This window comes from Oncorhynchus keta, unplaced genomic scaffold, assembly GCF_023373465.1.
Source record: "Oncorhynchus keta strain PuntledgeMale-10-30-2019 unplaced genomic scaffold, Oket_V2 Un_scaffold_17472_pilon_pilon, whole genome shotgun sequence".
Taxonomy (NCBI): Eukaryota; Metazoa; Chordata; class Actinopteri; order Salmoniformes; family Salmonidae; genus Oncorhynchus; species Oncorhynchus keta.
Window position 1 is genome coordinate 314,592 of NW_026290823.1, and position 18,336 is coordinate 332,927.

The 18,336-nt window shown below is 45.9% G+C and overlaps 1 protein-coding gene across 2 annotated transcripts in view; it reads left to right on the forward strand.

Moving 5' to 3' along the window:
• Positions 1-17,303, forward strand: part of ankrd28b (ankyrin repeat domain 28b) — a 35,904-nt gene extending 18,601 nt beyond the window's left edge. For both annotated transcript variants that reach the window (XM_052514408.1, XM_052514410.1), the window contains 20 exons: positions 4,890-5,032; positions 5,239-5,451; positions 5,852-5,930; positions 7,659-7,773; positions 8,031-8,177; positions 8,505-8,573; positions 8,702-8,842; positions 9,061-9,172; positions 9,380-9,406; positions 9,582-9,656; positions 10,147-10,348; positions 10,958-11,045; positions 11,263-11,380; positions 11,592-11,811; positions 12,271-12,442; positions 12,589-12,734; positions 12,845-12,927; positions 13,003-13,085; positions 13,220-13,311; positions 15,467-17,303. In XM_052514408.1, the coding sequence (XP_052370368.1) occupies positions 4,890-5,032; positions 5,239-5,451; positions 5,852-5,930; positions 7,659-7,773; positions 8,031-8,177; positions 8,505-8,573; positions 8,702-8,842; positions 9,061-9,172; positions 9,380-9,406; positions 9,582-9,656; positions 10,147-10,348; positions 10,958-11,045; positions 11,263-11,380; positions 11,592-11,811; positions 12,271-12,442; positions 12,589-12,734; positions 12,845-12,927; positions 13,003-13,085; positions 13,220-13,311; positions 15,467-15,759 (2,618 nt within the window). In that variant the 3' untranslated portion in view covers positions 15,760-17,303. The remainder of the gene's footprint in view (positions 1-4,889; positions 5,033-5,238; positions 5,452-5,851; positions 5,931-7,658; positions 7,774-8,030; positions 8,178-8,504; positions 8,574-8,701; positions 8,843-9,060; positions 9,173-9,379; positions 9,407-9,581; positions 9,657-10,146; positions 10,349-10,957; positions 11,046-11,262; positions 11,381-11,591; positions 11,812-12,270; positions 12,443-12,588; positions 12,735-12,844; positions 12,928-13,002; positions 13,086-13,219; positions 13,312-15,466) is intronic.
• Positions 17,304-18,336: the final 1,033 nt, after the last annotated feature.

Sequence of the window (18,336 nt, forward strand, 5' to 3'; positions counted from 1 at the left end):
TACAGTGGTAGCAATACATGGTTATAACATCTACCAAAAAGACAGAAATGCCAACAGAGGTGGTGTTGCAGTCTATATTCAGAACCATATTCCTGTAAATCTTAGAGACGATCTAATGTTAAATACTGTTGAAGTAATATGGCTACAGGTTAATCTGCCTCACCTAAAGCCCAGTACTTGTGGGAAGCTGCTATAGACCACCAAGTGCTAACAGTCAGTATCTGGATAATATATGTGTGATCAACAGAGAAGTATATTTTCTGGGTGATTTAAATATTGACTGGCTATCATCAAGCTTGGGGCGACAGGTTGCCTAGTGGTTAGAGCGTTGGACTAGTAACCGAAAGGTTACCCGACTTCCGTCATCATGAAGTGCTTTGAGAGACTAGTCAAGGACCATATCACCTCCACCCTACCCGACACTCTAGACCCACTCCAATTTGCTTACCGCCCCAATAGGTCCACAGACGACGCAATCGCAACCACACTGCCCTAACCATCTGGACAAGAGGAATACCTATGTGAGAATGCTGTTCGACTACAGCTCAGCATTTAACACCATAGTACCCTCCAAACTCGTCATCAAGCTCGAGACCCTGGGTCTCGACCCTGTGCAACTGGGTACCCCACTGATCCTCAACACTGGGGCGCGTTCTGAGCCCTCTCCTGTACTCCGTGTTCACCCCCGACTGCGTGGCCATGCACGCTTCCAACTCAATCATCAAGTTTGCAGACGACACTACAGTGGTAGACTTGATTACCAACAACGTCAAGACGGCCTACAGGGAGGAGGTGAGGGCCCTCGGAGTGTGGTGTCAGGAAAATAACCTCACACTCAACGTCAACAAAACAAAGAAGATGATCATTCATTTCAGGAAACGGCAGATGCAGCACCCCCCAATCCACATCGACGGGACAGTAGTGGAGAGGGCAGTATGTTTCAAGTTCCTCGGCGTACACATCAGGGACAAACTGAATTGGATCCACCCACACAGACAGCGTGGTGAAGAAGGCGCAGCAGCGCCTCTTCAACCTCAGGAGGCTGAAGAAATTCTTCTTGTCACCAAAAGCACTCACAAACTTCTACAGATGCACAATCGAGAGCATCCTATCGGGCTGTATCACCGCCTGGTATGGCAACTGCTCCGCCCACAACCGTAAGGCTCCCCAGAGGGTAGTGAGGTCTGCACAACACATCACCGGGGGCAAACTACCTGCCCTCCAGGACACCTACACCACCCGATGTCACAGGAAGGCCATAAAGATCTTCAAGTACAACAACCACCCGAGCCACTGCTTGTTCACCCCGCTATCATCCAGAAGGCGAGGTCAGTACAGATGCATCAAAGCAGGGGCCGAGACCGAAAAACAACTTCTATCTCAAGGACATCGGACTGTTAAACAGCCACCACTAACATTGAGTGCCTGCTACCAACATACTGCATCAACTCCAGCCGCTTTAATAATGGAAACATTGATGTAAAAATGTATCACAAGCCACTTTAAACAATGCCACTTAATATGTTTACATACCCTACATTACTCATCTCATATGTATATACTGTACTCTATACCATCTACTGCATCTTGCCTATGCTGTTCTGTACCATCACTCATTCATATATTTTTATGTACATATTCTTTATCTCTTTACACGTGTGTGTATAAGGTAGTTGTTGTGAAATTGTTAGGTTAGATTACTTGTTGGTTATTACTGCATTGTCGGAACTAGATGCACAAGCATTTCGCTCCACTCGCATTAACATTTTACTAACCATGTGTATGTGACAAATAAAATTTGATTTGACTTACACAAATAACTGATTGGCTGAGAGAAATGTATGATAAAATGATTGTGGGGGCTGACTTCAGTTCAGCTTTTGACATTATTGATCATAGTCTGCTGCTGGAGAAACGTATGTGTTATGGCTTTATACCCCCTGCTATAATGTGGATGTGTGGAGTTACTTGTATAACAGAACACAGAGGGTGGTCTTTAATGGAAGCCTATCAAATATAATCCAGTTAGAATCAGGAATTCCCCAGGGTAGCTGTTTAGGCCCCTTGCTGCTTTTTATTATTTTTTACTAACGACATGCCACTGACTGAGTAAAGCCAGAGTGTCTATGTATGCGGATGACTCAACACTACACACGTCAGCGACTGAAATGACTGCAACACTCAACAAAGAGCTGCAGTTAGTTTCAGTGGTTGGCTAGGAATAAGTTGGCCCTAAATATTTCTAACTAAAAGTATCGTATTTGGAACAAAAAAACTAAACTGAATCTTGTAATAAATAATGTGGAAATTGAGCAAGTTGAGATGACTAAACTGCTTGGAGTAACACTAGATTGTAAACTGTCATGGTCAAAACATATTGATGCAGTAGTAGCTAAGATGGGGAGAAGTCTGTCTATAATAAAGCGATTCTCTGCCTTAGCAACACTATCAACAAGGCAGGTCCTACAGGCCCTAGTTTTGTCGCACCTTGACTACTGTTCAGTCGGGTGTGGTCAGGTGCCACAAAAAAGGACTTACGAAAATTGCAATTGGTTCAGAACAGGGCAGCACAGCTGGCTCTTGGCTGTACACAGAGAGCTAATATGAATAATATGCATGTCAATCTCTCCTGGCTGAAAGTGGAGGAGTGACTTCATAACATGTTGAATGCACTGAGCTGTCTGTCTAAACTACTGGCACACAGCTCGGACACCCATGCATACCCCACAAGACATGCCACAAGTGGTCTCTTCACAGTCCCCAAGTCCAGAACAGACTATGGAAGGCACACAGTACTACATAGTGCCATGACTACATGGAACTCTATTCCACATCAAGTAACTGACATAAGCAGTAAAATTAGATTGAAGAAAAAAAAAACAGATTAAAAAAACACCTTATGGAACAGCGGTGACTGAAGCAACACAAACATTGGCACTGATGCATACGCACACACACACACACATGCCACTATACAGTTGTGGCCAAAATTTTTGAGAATGACACATATTCATTTCCACAAAGTTTGCTGCTTCAGTGTCTTTAGATATTTTTGTCAGATGTTACTATGGAATACTGAAGTATAATTACAAGCATTTCATAAGTGTCAATGGCTTCTATTGACAATTACATGAAGTTGATGCAAAGAGTCAATATTTGCAGTGTTGACCCTTCTTTTTCAAGACCACTGCAATCCGCCCTGGCATGCTGTCAATTAACTTCTGGGCCACATCCTGACTGATGGCAGCCCATTCTTGCATAATCAATGCTTGGAGTTTGTCAGAATTTGTGGGTTTTTGTTTGTCCACCTGCCTCTTGAGGATTGACCACAAGTTCTCAAATGGATTAAGGTCTGGGGGGGTTTCCTGGCCATGGACCCAACATATCAATGTTTTGTTCCCTGAGCCAATTAGTCACCAGTTTTGCCTTATGGCAAGGTGCCCCATCATCCTGGAAAAGGCATTGTTCGTTACCAAACTATTCCTGGATGGTTGGGAGAAGTTGCTCTCGGAGGATGTGTTGGTAGCATTCTATATTCATGGCTGTGTTCTTAGGCAAAATGATGAGTGAGCCCACTCCCTTGGCTGAGAAGCAACCCCACACATGAATGGTCTCAGGATGCTTTACTGTTGGCATGACACAGGACTGGTGTTAGCGCTCACCTTGTCTTCTCCGGACAAGCTTTTTTCCGGATGCCCCAAACAATTGGAAAGGGGATTCATCAGAGAGAATTACTTTACCCCAGTCTTCAGCAGTCCAATCCCTGTACCTTTTGCAGAATATCAGTGTATATATAGTATATACCTGATGCTTTTCCAGGAGAGAAGTGTCTTTGCTGCCCTTCTTGGCACCAGGCCATCCTCTGAAAGTCTTCACCTCACTGTGCATGCAGACGCACTCACACCTACCTGCTGCCATTCCTGAGCAAGCTCTGTACTGGTGGTGCCCCGATCCCGCAGCTGAATCAACTTGAGGAGATTGTCCTGGCATTTGCTGGACTTTCTTGGGCGCCCTGAAGCCTTTTTGTTACAACAATTGAACCGCTCTCCTTGAAGTTCTTGATGATCCCAAAAATGGTTGATTTAGGTGCAATCTTACTGGCAGCAATATCCTTGCCTGTGAAGCCCTTTTTGTGCAATGCAATGATGACGGCACGTGTTTCCTTGCAGGTAACTATGGTTGACAGCGGAAGAACAATGATTCCAAGCACCAGCCTCCTTTTGAAGCTTCCAGTCTTATTCGAACTCAATCAGTATGACAGAGTGATCTCCAGCCTTGTCCTCGTCAACTCTCACACCTGAGAGAATCACTGACATGATGTCTGCTGGTCCTTTTGTGGCAGAGCTGAAATGCTGTGGAAATGTTTTTGGGGATTCAGTTAATTTGCATAGCAAAGAGGGACTTTGCAATTAATTGCAATTCATCTGATCACTCTTCATAACATTCTGGAGTATATGCAAATTGCCATCACACAAACTAATATTAATATTTGTGTCATTTTCAAAACTTTTGGCCCGACTGTACATACACATGGATTTAGTACTGTAGTAGTGGTGGAGTAGGGGCCTGAGAGCACACAATGTGTTGTGACATCTGAGAATCAAATGTTTGAAAATTGTATAAACTTTGGCAGCAGCTAATGGGGATCCATAATAAATACAAATGTCCTTATCCCAGTGAGTGAATGAATTGGCTGTGTGATAGCCTCACAGTTCAGATGTATGGTCCCCTTCTAGTGTGTTATGTCAGAATGATGGACTAAGTATGTTGATAAGATGGTTTCAGTTAAACTAACATGTAGGTATTGCTTGTGGTGCTGTGTACCACTGTAAACTAACCTATGTTTCTCTCTTTTCTCTCTCGCTCTGTCTCACACCCCCCCCCCATAGGGCACATTGAGGTGGTGAAACTACTGGCCTCTCATGGATCAGAGGTGTCCTGTAAAGACAAGAAGGCCTACACCCCTCTCCACTCTGCAGCCTCCAGCGGCATGATCAGTGTGGTCAAGTACCTCCTGGACCTTGGGGTGGATGTGAGTCTGCATACATACACCTCCCTGCATTCACTGTTCAATTACAACTCCACGAAAAGCCAGAGCTCTAGTGTGTTGTAGAAGGATTTCCTTTGGACCCAGTGTGTCGGGTCAGCGGTTTTTCCTAACCAAGTGACCTGATCAGGAATGTTTTGTTCTATCCCCCCTTCTCTCTCTACCCACTCTCCTCCCTCTTCTCCCTCCAGATAAATGAGCCCAATGGGTACGGTAACACCCCCCTCCACGTGGCGTGCTACAATGGCCAGGACGTGGTGGTAAATGAGCTGATCGAGTGCGGCGCCAACGTGAACCAGGTGAACGAGAAGGGTTTCGCCCCGCTCCACTTCACGGCCGCCTCGCGCCACGGGGCGCTCTGCCTGGAGCTGCTGGTGGGCAACGGAGCCCACGTCAACATCAAGGTGATGAGACAGGATGATCAACTGTCTGTACCAAATGACACACTGTTCCCTATGTAGTGCACTACCATTGACCAAGGCCCACAGAGTATGAAGCCGTGCTGACACTCTTTGTATCCCAAATGGCACCCTATTTCCTTTATAGTGCACTACTTTTGACCAGGGCCTACAGAGTTAGAAGCTGTGATGACAACAGCTGCATCCCAAATGGCACCCTATTCCTTTTATAGTGCACTACTTTGGGTCACTGATGTAGCACACGGCTTAGTAGACTTGGACCAAATACATTCAGATACCAATGGATTAATCTTAACAATACAAACTAAATGCAATAAAGCGCACCTCCACCTGTGGTCAGCAGCACAGACTGCAGTGTGAACCATCTGTCTCTCTTTCTCTGCAGAGTAAAGATGGAAAGACCCCCCTCCACATGACGGCCATCCACGGACGCTTCTCCAGATCTCAAGCCATCATCCAGAATGGTGAGTCTCTGTGAATGCTCTCAACAGAATATACACTGCTCAAAAAAATAAAGGGAACACTAAAATACACATCCTAGATCTGAATGAATGAAATATTCTTATTAAATACTTTTTTCTTTACATAGTTGAATGTGCTGACAACAAAATCACAAAAATTATCAATGGAAATCAAATTTATCAACCCATGGAGGTCTGGCTTTGGAGTCACACTCAAAATTAAAGTGGAAAACCACACAACAGGCTGATCCAACTTTGATGTAATGTCCTTAAAACAAGTCAAAATGAGGCCCAGTAGTGTGTGTGGCGCCTCCATGTGCCTGTATGACCTCCCTACAACGCCTGGGCATGCTCCTGATGAGGTGCCGGATGGTCTCCTGAGGGATCTCCTCCCAGACCTGGACTAAAGCATCCGCCAACTCCTGGACAGTGTGGTGCAATGTGGCGTTGGTGGATGGAGCGAGACATGATGTCCCAGATGTGCTCAATTGGATTCAGGTCTGGGGAACGGGCGGGCCAGTCCATAGCATCAATGCCTTCCTCTTGCAGGAACTGCTGACACACTCCAGCCACATGAGGTATAGCATTGTCTTGCATTAGGAGGAACCCAGGGCCAACCGCACAAGCATATGGTCTCACAAGGGGTCTGAGGATCTCATCTCGGTACCTAATGGCAGTCAGGCTACCTCTGGCGAGCACATGGAGGGCTGTGCGGCCCCCCAAGAAATGCCACCCCACACCATGACTGACCCACCGCCAAACCGGTCATGCTGGAGGATGTTGCAGGCAGCAGAACGTTCTCCACGGCATCTCCAGACTCTGTCACGTCTGTCACATGTGCTCAGTGTGAACCTGCTTTCATCTGAAGAGCACAGGGCGCCAGTGGCGAATTTGACAATCTTGGTGTTCTCTGGCAAATGCCAAACGTCCTGCACGGTGTTGGGCTGTAAGCACATCCCCCACCTGTGGACGTCGGGCCCTCATACCACCCTCATGGAGTCTGTTTCTGACCGTTTGAGCAGACACATGCACATTTGTGGCCTGCTGGAGGTAATTTTGCAGGGCTCTGGCAGTGCTCCTCCTGCTCCACCTTGCACAAAGGCGTAGGTAGCGGTCCTACTGCTGGGTTGTTGCCCTCCTACGGCCTCCTCCACGTCTCCTGATGTACTGGCCTGTCTCCTGGTAGTGCCTCCATGCTCTGGACACTACGCTGACAGACACAGCAAACCTTCTTGCCACAGCTCGCATGTGCCATCCTGGATGAGCTGCACTACCTGAGCCACTTGTGTGGGTTGTAGACTCCGTCTCATGCTACCACTAGAGTGAAAGCCCCGCCAGCATTCAAAAGTGACCAAAACATCAGCCAGGAAGCATAGGAACTGAGAAGTGGTATGTGGTCACCACCTGCAGAACCACTCCTTTATTGGGGGTGTCTTGCTAATTGCCTATAATTTCCACCTGTTGTCTATTCCATTTGCACAACAGCATGTGAAATGTATTGTCAATCAGTGTTGCTTCCTAAGTGGACAGTTTGATTTCACAGAAGTGTGATTGACTTGGAGTTACATTGTGGTGTTTAAGTGTTCCCTTTGTTTTTTTGAGCATCTTGAGCATCTTGACTTTTGTCTTCAAACTATGATACACTGGCACAGAGCAATGTTACTGCAACGTGGTTGAACATTTAGCTACGTGATGCCTCTAGGGTCAAGTGGTTGATTGTGTGTGTATTAGGTGCTGAGATCGACTGTGAAGATAAGAATGGAAACACACCCCTGCACATCTCTGCTCGCTACGGCCACGAGTTACTCATCAATACACTCATCACGAACGGTGCTGACACAGCCAAGTAAGAGAACAGTTTCCAGCAATACTGCAACATGCATCTGCAATTCTGTCATTGACCGAATTCCTACTTGTAGACTCTCTGCTCATCACATGAAATGGCCTCCATTGTGGTGTGTGGGTGGTTGATAGACTGGGCATTGCAGTGTGCAGTAGGGTTTAATGAGGACTGTGATGTGCTGCTGTTTCTAAACTCAGCTGAATTAACTGGAAGTCGCTCTGAATAAGAGTGTCTGCTTAAAGTATAAAATGTTGTTGCAGACGAGGCGTCCATGGGATGTTCCCCCTCCACCTGGCTGCTCTCAGTGGTTTCTCTGACTGCTGTCGAAAGCTCCTCTCATCAGGCTTTGATATAGACACCCCTGACGACTTTGGAAGGACCTGTTTACATGCTGCAGCAGCTGGAGGGTGAGTGGACTGGTCCAGGCTTTACACCAAGGAATATGTAGTTCATGACATGGAAAACCCTCTCCTCCCGCAGTATCATTTTTGTATAATGTGGCTCCATGTTATGGTGGTATTGACTAAAATGTCTTTATCTTCCTGAAAGAGAAGAGAAACCTGCACACTGCTCTTGCTAGTATCACTGTTTTTATCCTAGCTTTTATTAGCCTTAATAAAAACAGTGATGCTAGCAAGAGCAGTGTACAGGTTTCTCTTCCTTCAGGTTCTCTCATTGTAAACATGCACCTGATAGGTCAGAGGGCCTTTCTAAACTTGATATCTTGTTACCAGGAACCTGGACTGTCTGAATCTGCTGCTCAACACAGGGGCAGACTTCAACAGAAAGGACAGCTTTGGAAGGTCTGTCTGTGGCATCAAATAACTTTCATATTTGTTCTTTATGATAATGTGGAATATAGGAATTATTATGGGATATATTTTTTGCATCTCCAATCAGCTGTTTCTGTTGACTGTTTGTGTTCTTCTAGGAGTCCTCTGCATTATGCAGCAGCCAACTGTAACTACCAGTGTCTGTTTGCCTTGGTGGGGTCTGGGGCCAGTGTGAACGACCTGGATAAGAGGGGCTGCACCCCGCTTCACTACGCTGCTGCCTCCGATACAGACGGAAAGTACGTCTCACACTCCTCTTACTGTTGTGTGTGTGTTGTGGTGCCGTGACCTTTCACATTTCACTGTAGTCTGGAGAGTATGTTGAGTGTTTGAATGCACGCTAGTGTTCAATCGGCAGTGTGAAAGCTTGGCCACGTCTCCTTTGGAAAAGTGTCTCTGCTTGATTATCTGTCTGTCTTGATGTTGGTGTAATGATTAGTGAACTCTTGACCTCTAGGTGTCTGGAGTATTTGCTGCGAAACGATGCTAACCCAGGGATCCGGGACAATCAGGGCTACAATGCAGTGCATTACGCGTCTGCATACGGACACCGCCTCTGTCTGGAGCTGGTGAGTCAGAACCACAGGATACTATAGATGCCCTGCATCCACACCATTTTCCCTGCGTCCCAAATGGCTGTGGGGCCCATAGGGCTCTGGTCAAAAGTAGTGCACTATATAGGGAATAGGCTGCCATTTGGGACATAGTCATTGATATTCAGTAGGTTTTAAGGTGTGGTTGCATGTTTGTCGTCACTCTTGATGTTCTTTTTCCAGATTGCAAGTGAAACACCTTTAGATGTGGTAAGTGCCAGTTGGTAACTTTTCCTCACACTTGCTTGTTTAAGGTATGGATGCAACACCCCAGTATGTCTGCAGAGGCTGGTCACTGAGATTTACCATGTTACACATGCTACTAGACTAACCTTCCAAGTAAATATGTTACAAGTCTGAACTGGCCGTTCTTGTCTTTCCTCAGCTAATGGAAACCTCAGGGACAGACATCCTGAACGACTCTGATGTCAGAGCTCCCATCAGCCCTCTACACCTCGCTGTGAGTAAAGCCTACCTGCTCCTGTAGTGGTCTCCATATGACAAATGGCACCCTATTCCCTATTTAGTACACTACTTTTGACCAGATCCTTATAGGCCCTGATCAAAAGTAGTTCACTACATAGGGAATAGGGTGCTATCTGGGATGCAAGCATGGTGTAGATTTTCCACAGGAAGTTGACTGTCCAGACAGACTCACACACCATATTCCGATCTATTCCTGATTAGTGTAAAATACATGCATATTGTACTCAGTAATGATGAGGATGATTTCCTTATTTTGCCATTTGGGTTAATCAACCTCAGAGGAGAAGTAGAGTGTTTGTTTCTCAATCCCACGCTTGGCAGGAACCTCCGATGTTGATGCTGGGCGGGAGCAAAAATGGGCTCCCGATTGAAAGACTCTGGTCTACTTTAGAGGTCTAGCATTGTATTTCTGTTCAGGCGTACCACTGGATTTTGCTTGAGACTGTGTTTGTATTTCTATTCAGGCGTACCACGGTCACCACCATGCTATGGAGGTCCTGGTTCAGTCTCTGCTGGATCTAGACGTGAGGGACAGCCAGGGGCGCACCCCTCTGGACCTGGCTGCCTTTAAAGGCCATGTGGAGTGTGTTGACGTCCTCATCAACCAGGGAGCCTCCATCCTGGTTAAAGACTTCACTCTGAAGAGGACCCCCATCCACGCTGCAGGTAGACATAAGGATATCACATAGAGCTTCTGTAATTAAAAAGTTTTCCTGACCAAGATGGCCATTTGTTTGGTCATGTTGCTAGGACGACAATGTCCACTCTAGGGATGTTACATGGTATCGTGTGAAAATGCCCACGAGACACTGATCTAAGGTCATTATTTGTCATGTTCTCCACTAATGATTGAGGATCTAGGGAGGGTAAGCTGATCCTAGATCAGTGCACAGGGGAGACTTCTATCCAGAGCCAGGTACACAGCTAGCAAAATTCTTTATTATCTGGTGTTAACGTCATGAGGATGTCATCTACCAACACCACTGTTCTGTCTGTTCATTTATTATCTCCAGCTGTTAACATGTGAAGGATGTCATCCAGCAATCTGCACCACTGTTCATCCTCTAGCTCTGTCAATCATCTGACATTCTTATATCCTCTCTGTTCATCCTCTAGCTACCAACGGTCAATCATCTGACATTCTTATATCCTCTCTGTTCATCCTCTAGCTACCAACGGTCAATCATCTGACATTCTTATATCCTCTCTGTTCATCCTCTAGCTACCAACGGTCAATCATCTGACATTCTTATATCCTCTCTGTTCATCCTCCAGCAACCAACGGTCATTCGGAGTGTTTGCGTTTGCTGATTGGAAATGCTGACCTCCAGAGTGCCGTGGATGTTCAAGATGGGAATGGACAGTAAGTCAATTAGGTTTTGGATACAATTCCTGAAAAGAGATTTTGAAACTGGGTTTGCATCCCAAATGACAACTTATTCCCTACTTGGTGCACTAGTTTAAACCAAAGTCCTATGGGCTCAGGTCAAAAGTAGTGTACCATATAGGGAATAGGTTGCCATTTGGGACTCAGCCTGGTTATTACCGGTTTGTAAATGACCTGTTGTCTTGTGTATCAGAACCCCTCTGATGCTGTCGGTGCTGAGCGGACACACAGACTGTGTGTACTCACTGCTCAACAAGGGAGCCAGCGTAGAAGCCAAAGACAAGTGGGGCAGAACAGCTCTACACAGAGGGGTGAGGAGGAGAGTTGTACACACTCACACACAGAAAGAGAGGGGGAGGCTTGTTCTGATGTAGGGATGGGGCCATTGAACTACTAGGGATGGCTTTGGTGTGGGATCTAGCATGGAATATATATTATGCCCAAATATACCTTTTTATGATTCCTTATTATATAATTGATTATGACTTAATCAATTCCATTCTTGTCTCGCCACCCTACCAGGCGGTGACTGGTCATGAGGAGTGTGTGGAGGCCCTGCTGCAGCACAGCGCCAGCTTCCTAGTTCGGGACTGTAAGGGGCGGACCCCTGTTCACCTGGCGGCGGCGTCTGGACACATCGGGGTGCTGGGGGGCCTCCTACATGCAGCCCAGTCAGTGGAGACCCTCCCTGTCATCACAGACAACCAGGGCTACACGCCACTACACTGGGCCTGCTACAACGGTACTAACTGGACTGAAGCTCTATTCTGATTCCCTCTCCAACACTGTAAACATGTCCCTGAATTAGGCAGGCCTTACAACTGTACTAACTGGACTGGAGCTCTATTCTCTTTTCCAAGAAGTGTGCACTCATTCACCCCCTCTTGTGGATTGAAAAGCATTAGATTGGTCTTGATGGAGCAATGTGGGGGAATGAACAAGACTACAACACTGTGGGAGAAGTAGGGTTATGACTCTCAGTGGTAGAGCTTACACTGAAAGAACTTTGTCAGGGATTGACATAGTATATGTTGTAGCTAAAACATTTTTTTTTGTGACTTCACCATTGTCAGATCCTTGGCTTTCTCTGAGGGTATTGTTGTGGTCTACAGTGACGTCATCTTTTTGCTGTATGTAATGTTTCCCGCTAGAGCAAAGTATTACTTTGATTCATTTAATTTAGAATGAAATCTTCCACTAGGCCATGACACATGTGTCGAGGTGCTGCTGGAACAGGAGGTTTTCCACAAGACCGAGGGAAACTCCTTCAGCCCCCTCCACTGTGCTGTGATCAACGACAACGAGGGGGCTGCAGAAATGTTGATTGACACTCTGGGACCAGCCATTGTCAACGCCACTGACACCAAGAACCGGTAACTACGGCACACGACAACGTCCTTTTCTTCTGGAGAATAATGTTGTGAAAAACGACCTCTGGGGTTGGATGAGGGATTGTAGAAACTATACTTGAAAATAACACTCCTACTCAATATCAATGAAAACAGTTTCCTCTCTCCAGGACCCCCCTGCATGCGGCAGCCTTCACGGACCACGTGGAGTGTCTTCAGCTGCTGCTAGGTCACAATGCCCAGGTCAACTCCCCCGACGCCTCCGGGAAGACCTCCCTCATGATGGCTGCTGAGAACGGACAAACCAACGCTGTCGGTATGCAGTCCCCTCTCCTCCGCTTTGCCTCGCCAGCCGGCTTAAGTTCAACAATTTGAATAAGTAGCTTAATTTCCTAATGTAATTCCTTTTATGTTTCTCTGTCTCAGAGCTGTTGGTGAGCAGTGCCAAAGCAGAGCTCACCCTGCAGGATGCAGTCAAGAACACTGCTCTTCATCTGGCCTGCAGTAAGGTGAGCAACCCCACATGAACATGGTGTTCTCTTTGGTTTGAATTTTGTCTGACATGTTTGACTCTGTTTTTAAAGGGGCATGAAACCAGTGCCTTGTTGATATTGGAGAAGATTACAGACAGGAACCTCATCAACTCGACTAACGCAGCCTTACAGACGTACGTATGGTTCAGCTGCATTAATTGGGCCATAGGGCCCTTGGTCAGAAGAAGTGCACTATATAGGGAATAGTCTGGCATTTGGGAAGTATCCTAATTTTCTGCTGGCTAATCTGATGGTACTTTCCCCTCAGGCCGTTACACGTTGCAGCCAGAAATGGTCTGACCGTGGTGGTGCAAGAGCTGCTAGCGAAGGGTGCTAGCGTGCTCGCAGTCGATGAGAATGGTAAGATCCGTAAGGCTAACACCATTTTCTTTGGTACTTTTCTTCTCAATGTGTCCACTAATGTTTCTCTCTAATCCACTGCTTGGAAAGTTCTGGGACACTAAAGTCCATGGAGAATAAGAGCACCTCCCAGCTTCCCACTACACTGAGGCTAGGATACACTGTCACCACCAATAAATCGAGAATTTCAATAAGCATTTCTCTACGGCTGGCCATGCTTTTCTCCTGGCTACCCCAGCCAACAGCTCCGTACTCCCCACAGCTACTTGCCCAAGCCTCCCAGCTTCTCCTTCACCCAAATCCAGATAGCTGATGTTCTGAAAGAGCTGCAAAAACTGGACCCGTACAAATCAGCTGGGCTAGACAATCTGGACCCTCTCCCCCTAAAATGATCTGCTGCCATTGCTGCAACACCAGCAGCATACCACCCCTGCATACCTCTGCTGGCTTGCTTCTGAAGCTAAGCAGGGTTGGTCCTGGTCAGTCCTTGGACGGGAGACCAGGTGCTGCTGGAGGGCCAGTAGGAGGCACTCTTTCCTCTGGTCTAAAAAATATCCCAATGCCCCAGGGCAGTGATTGGGGACACTACCCTGTGTAGGGTGCAGTCTTTCGGATGGGATGTTAAATGGGTGTCCTGACTCTGAGGTCATTAAAGATCCCATGGCACTTGTCGTAAGAGTAGGGGTGTTAACCCCGGTGTCCAGGCTAAATTCCCAATCTGGCCCTCAAACCATCATGGTCACCTAATAATCCCCAGTTTACAATTGGCTCATTAATCCCCCTCCTCTCCCCTGTAACTATTCCCCAGGTCGTTGATGCAAATGAGAACTTGTTCTCTCAACTTACTTGGTAAAATAACTAGAAAAAAAAAAACTATTACTAGTCTGTTCGTATCGTCCGAGATTCATTGGAAAGCTGCCGCGGTCATCTCCCTCTTCAAAGGGGGTGATACTAGACCAAACTGTTACAGACCTGTATCCATCCTGCCCTGCCTTTCCAAAATCTTCAAAAGTGAAGTGAAACAGATCACTGACCATTTCGAATCCCACCGTACCTTCTCCGCTGTGCAATCCGGTTTCCGAGCTGTTGACGGGTGCACCTCAGCCACACTCAAGGTACTAAACGATATCATAACCACCATTGATAAAAGACAGTACTGTGCAGCGGTCTTCATCGACCTGGCCAAGGATTTCAACTCTGTCAATCACCGTATTCTTATCGGCAGACTCGACAGCCTTGGTTTCTCAAATGACTGCCTCGCCTGGTTCACCAACTACTTTGCAGATAGAGTTCAGTGTGTCAAATCGGAGGGCCTGTTGTCCGGACCGCTGGCAGTCTCTATGGGGGTACCACAGGGTTTAATTCTCGGGCGAACTCTTTTCTCAGTATACATCAATGATGTCGCTCTTGCTGCGGGTATTTCCTTGATCCACCTCTACACAGACGATACCATTCTGTATATGTCTGGCACTTCTTTGGACACTGTGTTAACAAACGTCCAAATGAGAAACAATGCCATACGACTCCTTCCGTGGCCTCCAACTTCTCTTACACGCTAGTAAAACTAAATGCATTCTCTTCAACCGATCACTGCCTGCACCCACCCGCCCATCACTACTCTGGACGGTTCTGACTTAGAATATGTGGACAAATACCTAGGTTTCTGGCTAGACTGTAAACTCTCCTTCCAGACTTATATTAAGCATCTCCAATCCAAAATTAAATTTAGAATCGGCTTCATATTTTGCAACAAAGCCTCCTTCACTCACGCTGCCAAACATACCCTCGTAAAACTGACTATCCTCGACTTCGGCGATGTCATTTACAAAATACGCTACTCAAGAAATTGGATGCAGTCTATCACAGTGCCATCCGTTTTGTCACCAAAGCCCCATATACCAACCACCACTGCATCCTGTATGCTCTCGTCGCCAGACCCACTGGCTCCAGGTCATCTAGAAGTCTTTGCTAGGTAAAGCTCGCCATTATCTCAGCTCACTGGTCATCATAACACCCACCCGACGCACACGCTGCAGCAGGTATTTTAACACCAGGCTAGGAGATGCCAAGTTATTTCATGTTTTTCACCAAAAGTGTTGTTGTAAACAGTGATGCTCCTGAAGTTATCCTCTGTGGTTCTGTTTGTACCCCTCAGGTTACACGCCGGCCTTGGCCTGCGCCCCCAACAAAGACGTGGCGGACTGCCTGGCGCTGATCCTGGCCACCATGATGCCCGTGTCCCCCTGCACCCCGGCACCCAGCCTGACCTTCAGTGCCATTAACCACTACACTACCAGCCCCTCCAAGAGTGTTACCTTTGACAGCCTGCCCGTGCTGCGCAGCGAACACAGCTCCTACTGCAGCTTCAACAACATCGGCCACCGCGGCCACGACGAAGGCTTCTACAAGGATGAGGAACTCAACGACTCAGACTCGGAGACTTACTGAGAGTGGTGGTGGTCGCTGCCCAGGAGGGGAGCCAGAAAGAAGGGAGGCAAGTGCAGGCGGATGGACAGCGAAGTGGGGCAGAGGCCACAAACAAATACACACCTACACACACCGTGTCTTAAATCACCATAGCCAGCTTTGGGAGGGCACGAGCCAAGACAGTCCGCACAGGAGCCTTAAGAGTCCCGCAAATAGAGAAAAGGAGGGAGAGGGGAGGTGCAAAAGGCTGGCTGGCCCACTCATCCTCTCGTACCACCAGGTTCCCTTCCAGCAGATACTGGACTTCAGAGGAACTGCTGCTGCTATACCCCATCTTTACCTTTACCCACAAAGGTCCTAAATGGTAGAAACTGTCTGGCAAACAGACAGACATACACCTTATGATGGCAATAACCTGTAGTCCAAGGGGATAGTAGCACTTCACTGAGAGCAAAACAGACAGGGACCAAAAGATGTGGAAGAAGCCTTTTTAAAACCTGTTTTTACTAGAAATTGGTCTGAGAAAAAACATGAGTGATGTTTCATTTAAGTTTCATGAGAGTGATTGTCATGTTTATCCGCACACTAAAAGACAGTCAGAACGCACCTAGCCTCTTGTCTGTAATCCATGTGGGAGGGGAAATCATTTATTTTCTATGAACACATTTTAATAAAATCATTCATGTCTTAAGCTCTGTGGGAAACAACAAATTGTAGTATTTGCTCTCATGAGTAATTTCAAAGATTAAATGGAACCCTATACTGAATAGTACACTACTATTGAACAGGGCCCATAGGGTTCTGGTCAAAAGCAGTGCACTCCAAAGGAAATAGGGTGCCATTTGGGATGTAGTTTTCCATACCGGTATGTGAGCAACAGGACTTTTTAAATTGATAAATATTACATTTGTGTTATTAAACCTACCTGTCCTTTGCCCTCTAGAAAGTATTTTAGAAAGTAAATTATTCATTCATGTATTCTTTCTTGTGATATTTGTCATTTTGTGCCTTCGTTAGTTACTGAGGGGAGGTTAGGAGAGTAAGGGCAGCTGTATGAGCGAAAACAATGATGCACACTAAGTACTACAACGTTTGTGAAAAGCACTGATATTATTCCGAGGCATGTGAGGTGGAAAACATGTCTCCCTTGGAGAGGAGAAACACTGTACACCAATGGTAGGACAGCAGCATTTAGATTTTCTTCTGTTGGAAAATAAATATCTTATGTCTTTGATCTTATAATCAATGTTTTTGACAGGTTTTGCTTGCTTTAACTTCAAAAAATGAAACCACTCAATCCTTTTATGTGATTGCTTGTTCAAGTCCCCATGTCTCTTTTTGAAGATCATTTTAACTGGAAATATGTACAAAACATTTGCTATGTTCATCAAATCAGGAACAGGAGGTTCACAGGTTTTTGTTTCCTTATCTTTCTTCTAAAATGATAACTAGCATGTACATATGAAATAGTGACAATTTGAAACTTCCATGAATTATTTCACTATCTGAAGATTGCTGTATATTTTATGAGTAATAAAAGAAATGAGTTGTTATTTAATGATGAACTATGGTTTCTGTTTTATGTGACAACTGCAGTATAAGTCCATTTCTAGGGGTCAGGCAATGACTGGTGCCAATAACCCAAAAGAAAGGCTACAAGGAACAAGAATGGTCTCTTATTGGCAGTGATAAATTGCATGTACCTTGGCCTAACGGTGTGGGTTAAGTATTTTATTTTGCATTGCGTCCTCAACATTACTTTCAGGGCAATAATAACCTACATTTATTTACAACTCGCAGGATTTCCATGGGTGAGCTTTCAACCCAAATCTGTACAGCATTGTTAGTCTTCACTGATAAGAAACCGCGGGAGCAGTTGTCTGAAGGAGCATTCATTTTGGCAAGGAAATGTGCTGATTTTGCAACGACATGGAGAAGAAAGTGTTCAAGGTAGGCATGTTATATTTTTTAATTCTCAATTATATTACTGTGGATTAAATATTGTTTATAAAAAACGACAGTCTATGGCCTTGACAGTTGGTTAAAGATACGTTAGAATCTGCTGTGGGTCAAGGGTTATAACACCACCCTCATATTTACGTCGTAAATTGCACGCTATTCCCTATGTAGGCTAGTGCATTACTTATATCCAAGAGCCATACACAGGTTGGCTGACGTCACGAAAAACAATGGCCTGAATGCGTGTGTGTATCTTATGACTAAACCTCAGCTAGCAACAATAAACTGCGTGTGGAGAATCGTAGATTTTCAGCTCGTATCTTGTTATTGATACCACGACTTGTTTGGAGGTATTTTGACTGATATGTCTATGCAATTGTAGCGTGTGGTTCATTCTGCGTTGTGTACTTTTAATTAGGACGCTGCCACAACTGAAGTTCTGCTAGTTGAATTATTTTTATTTGCCCAGCACACGAAGAGACAACACACATTATGTTAACCCTTGGCGTGGTCCTAGCTCTCAGGCACCTTACTAGCCAAAGGTCAGGCAAAAGAGCGCCAAAAGGAAATAACAGGTGCTGCGTGCACACATTCAATGCGCAACAGCACACCATACAATACAAGTAAAATTATACGGAA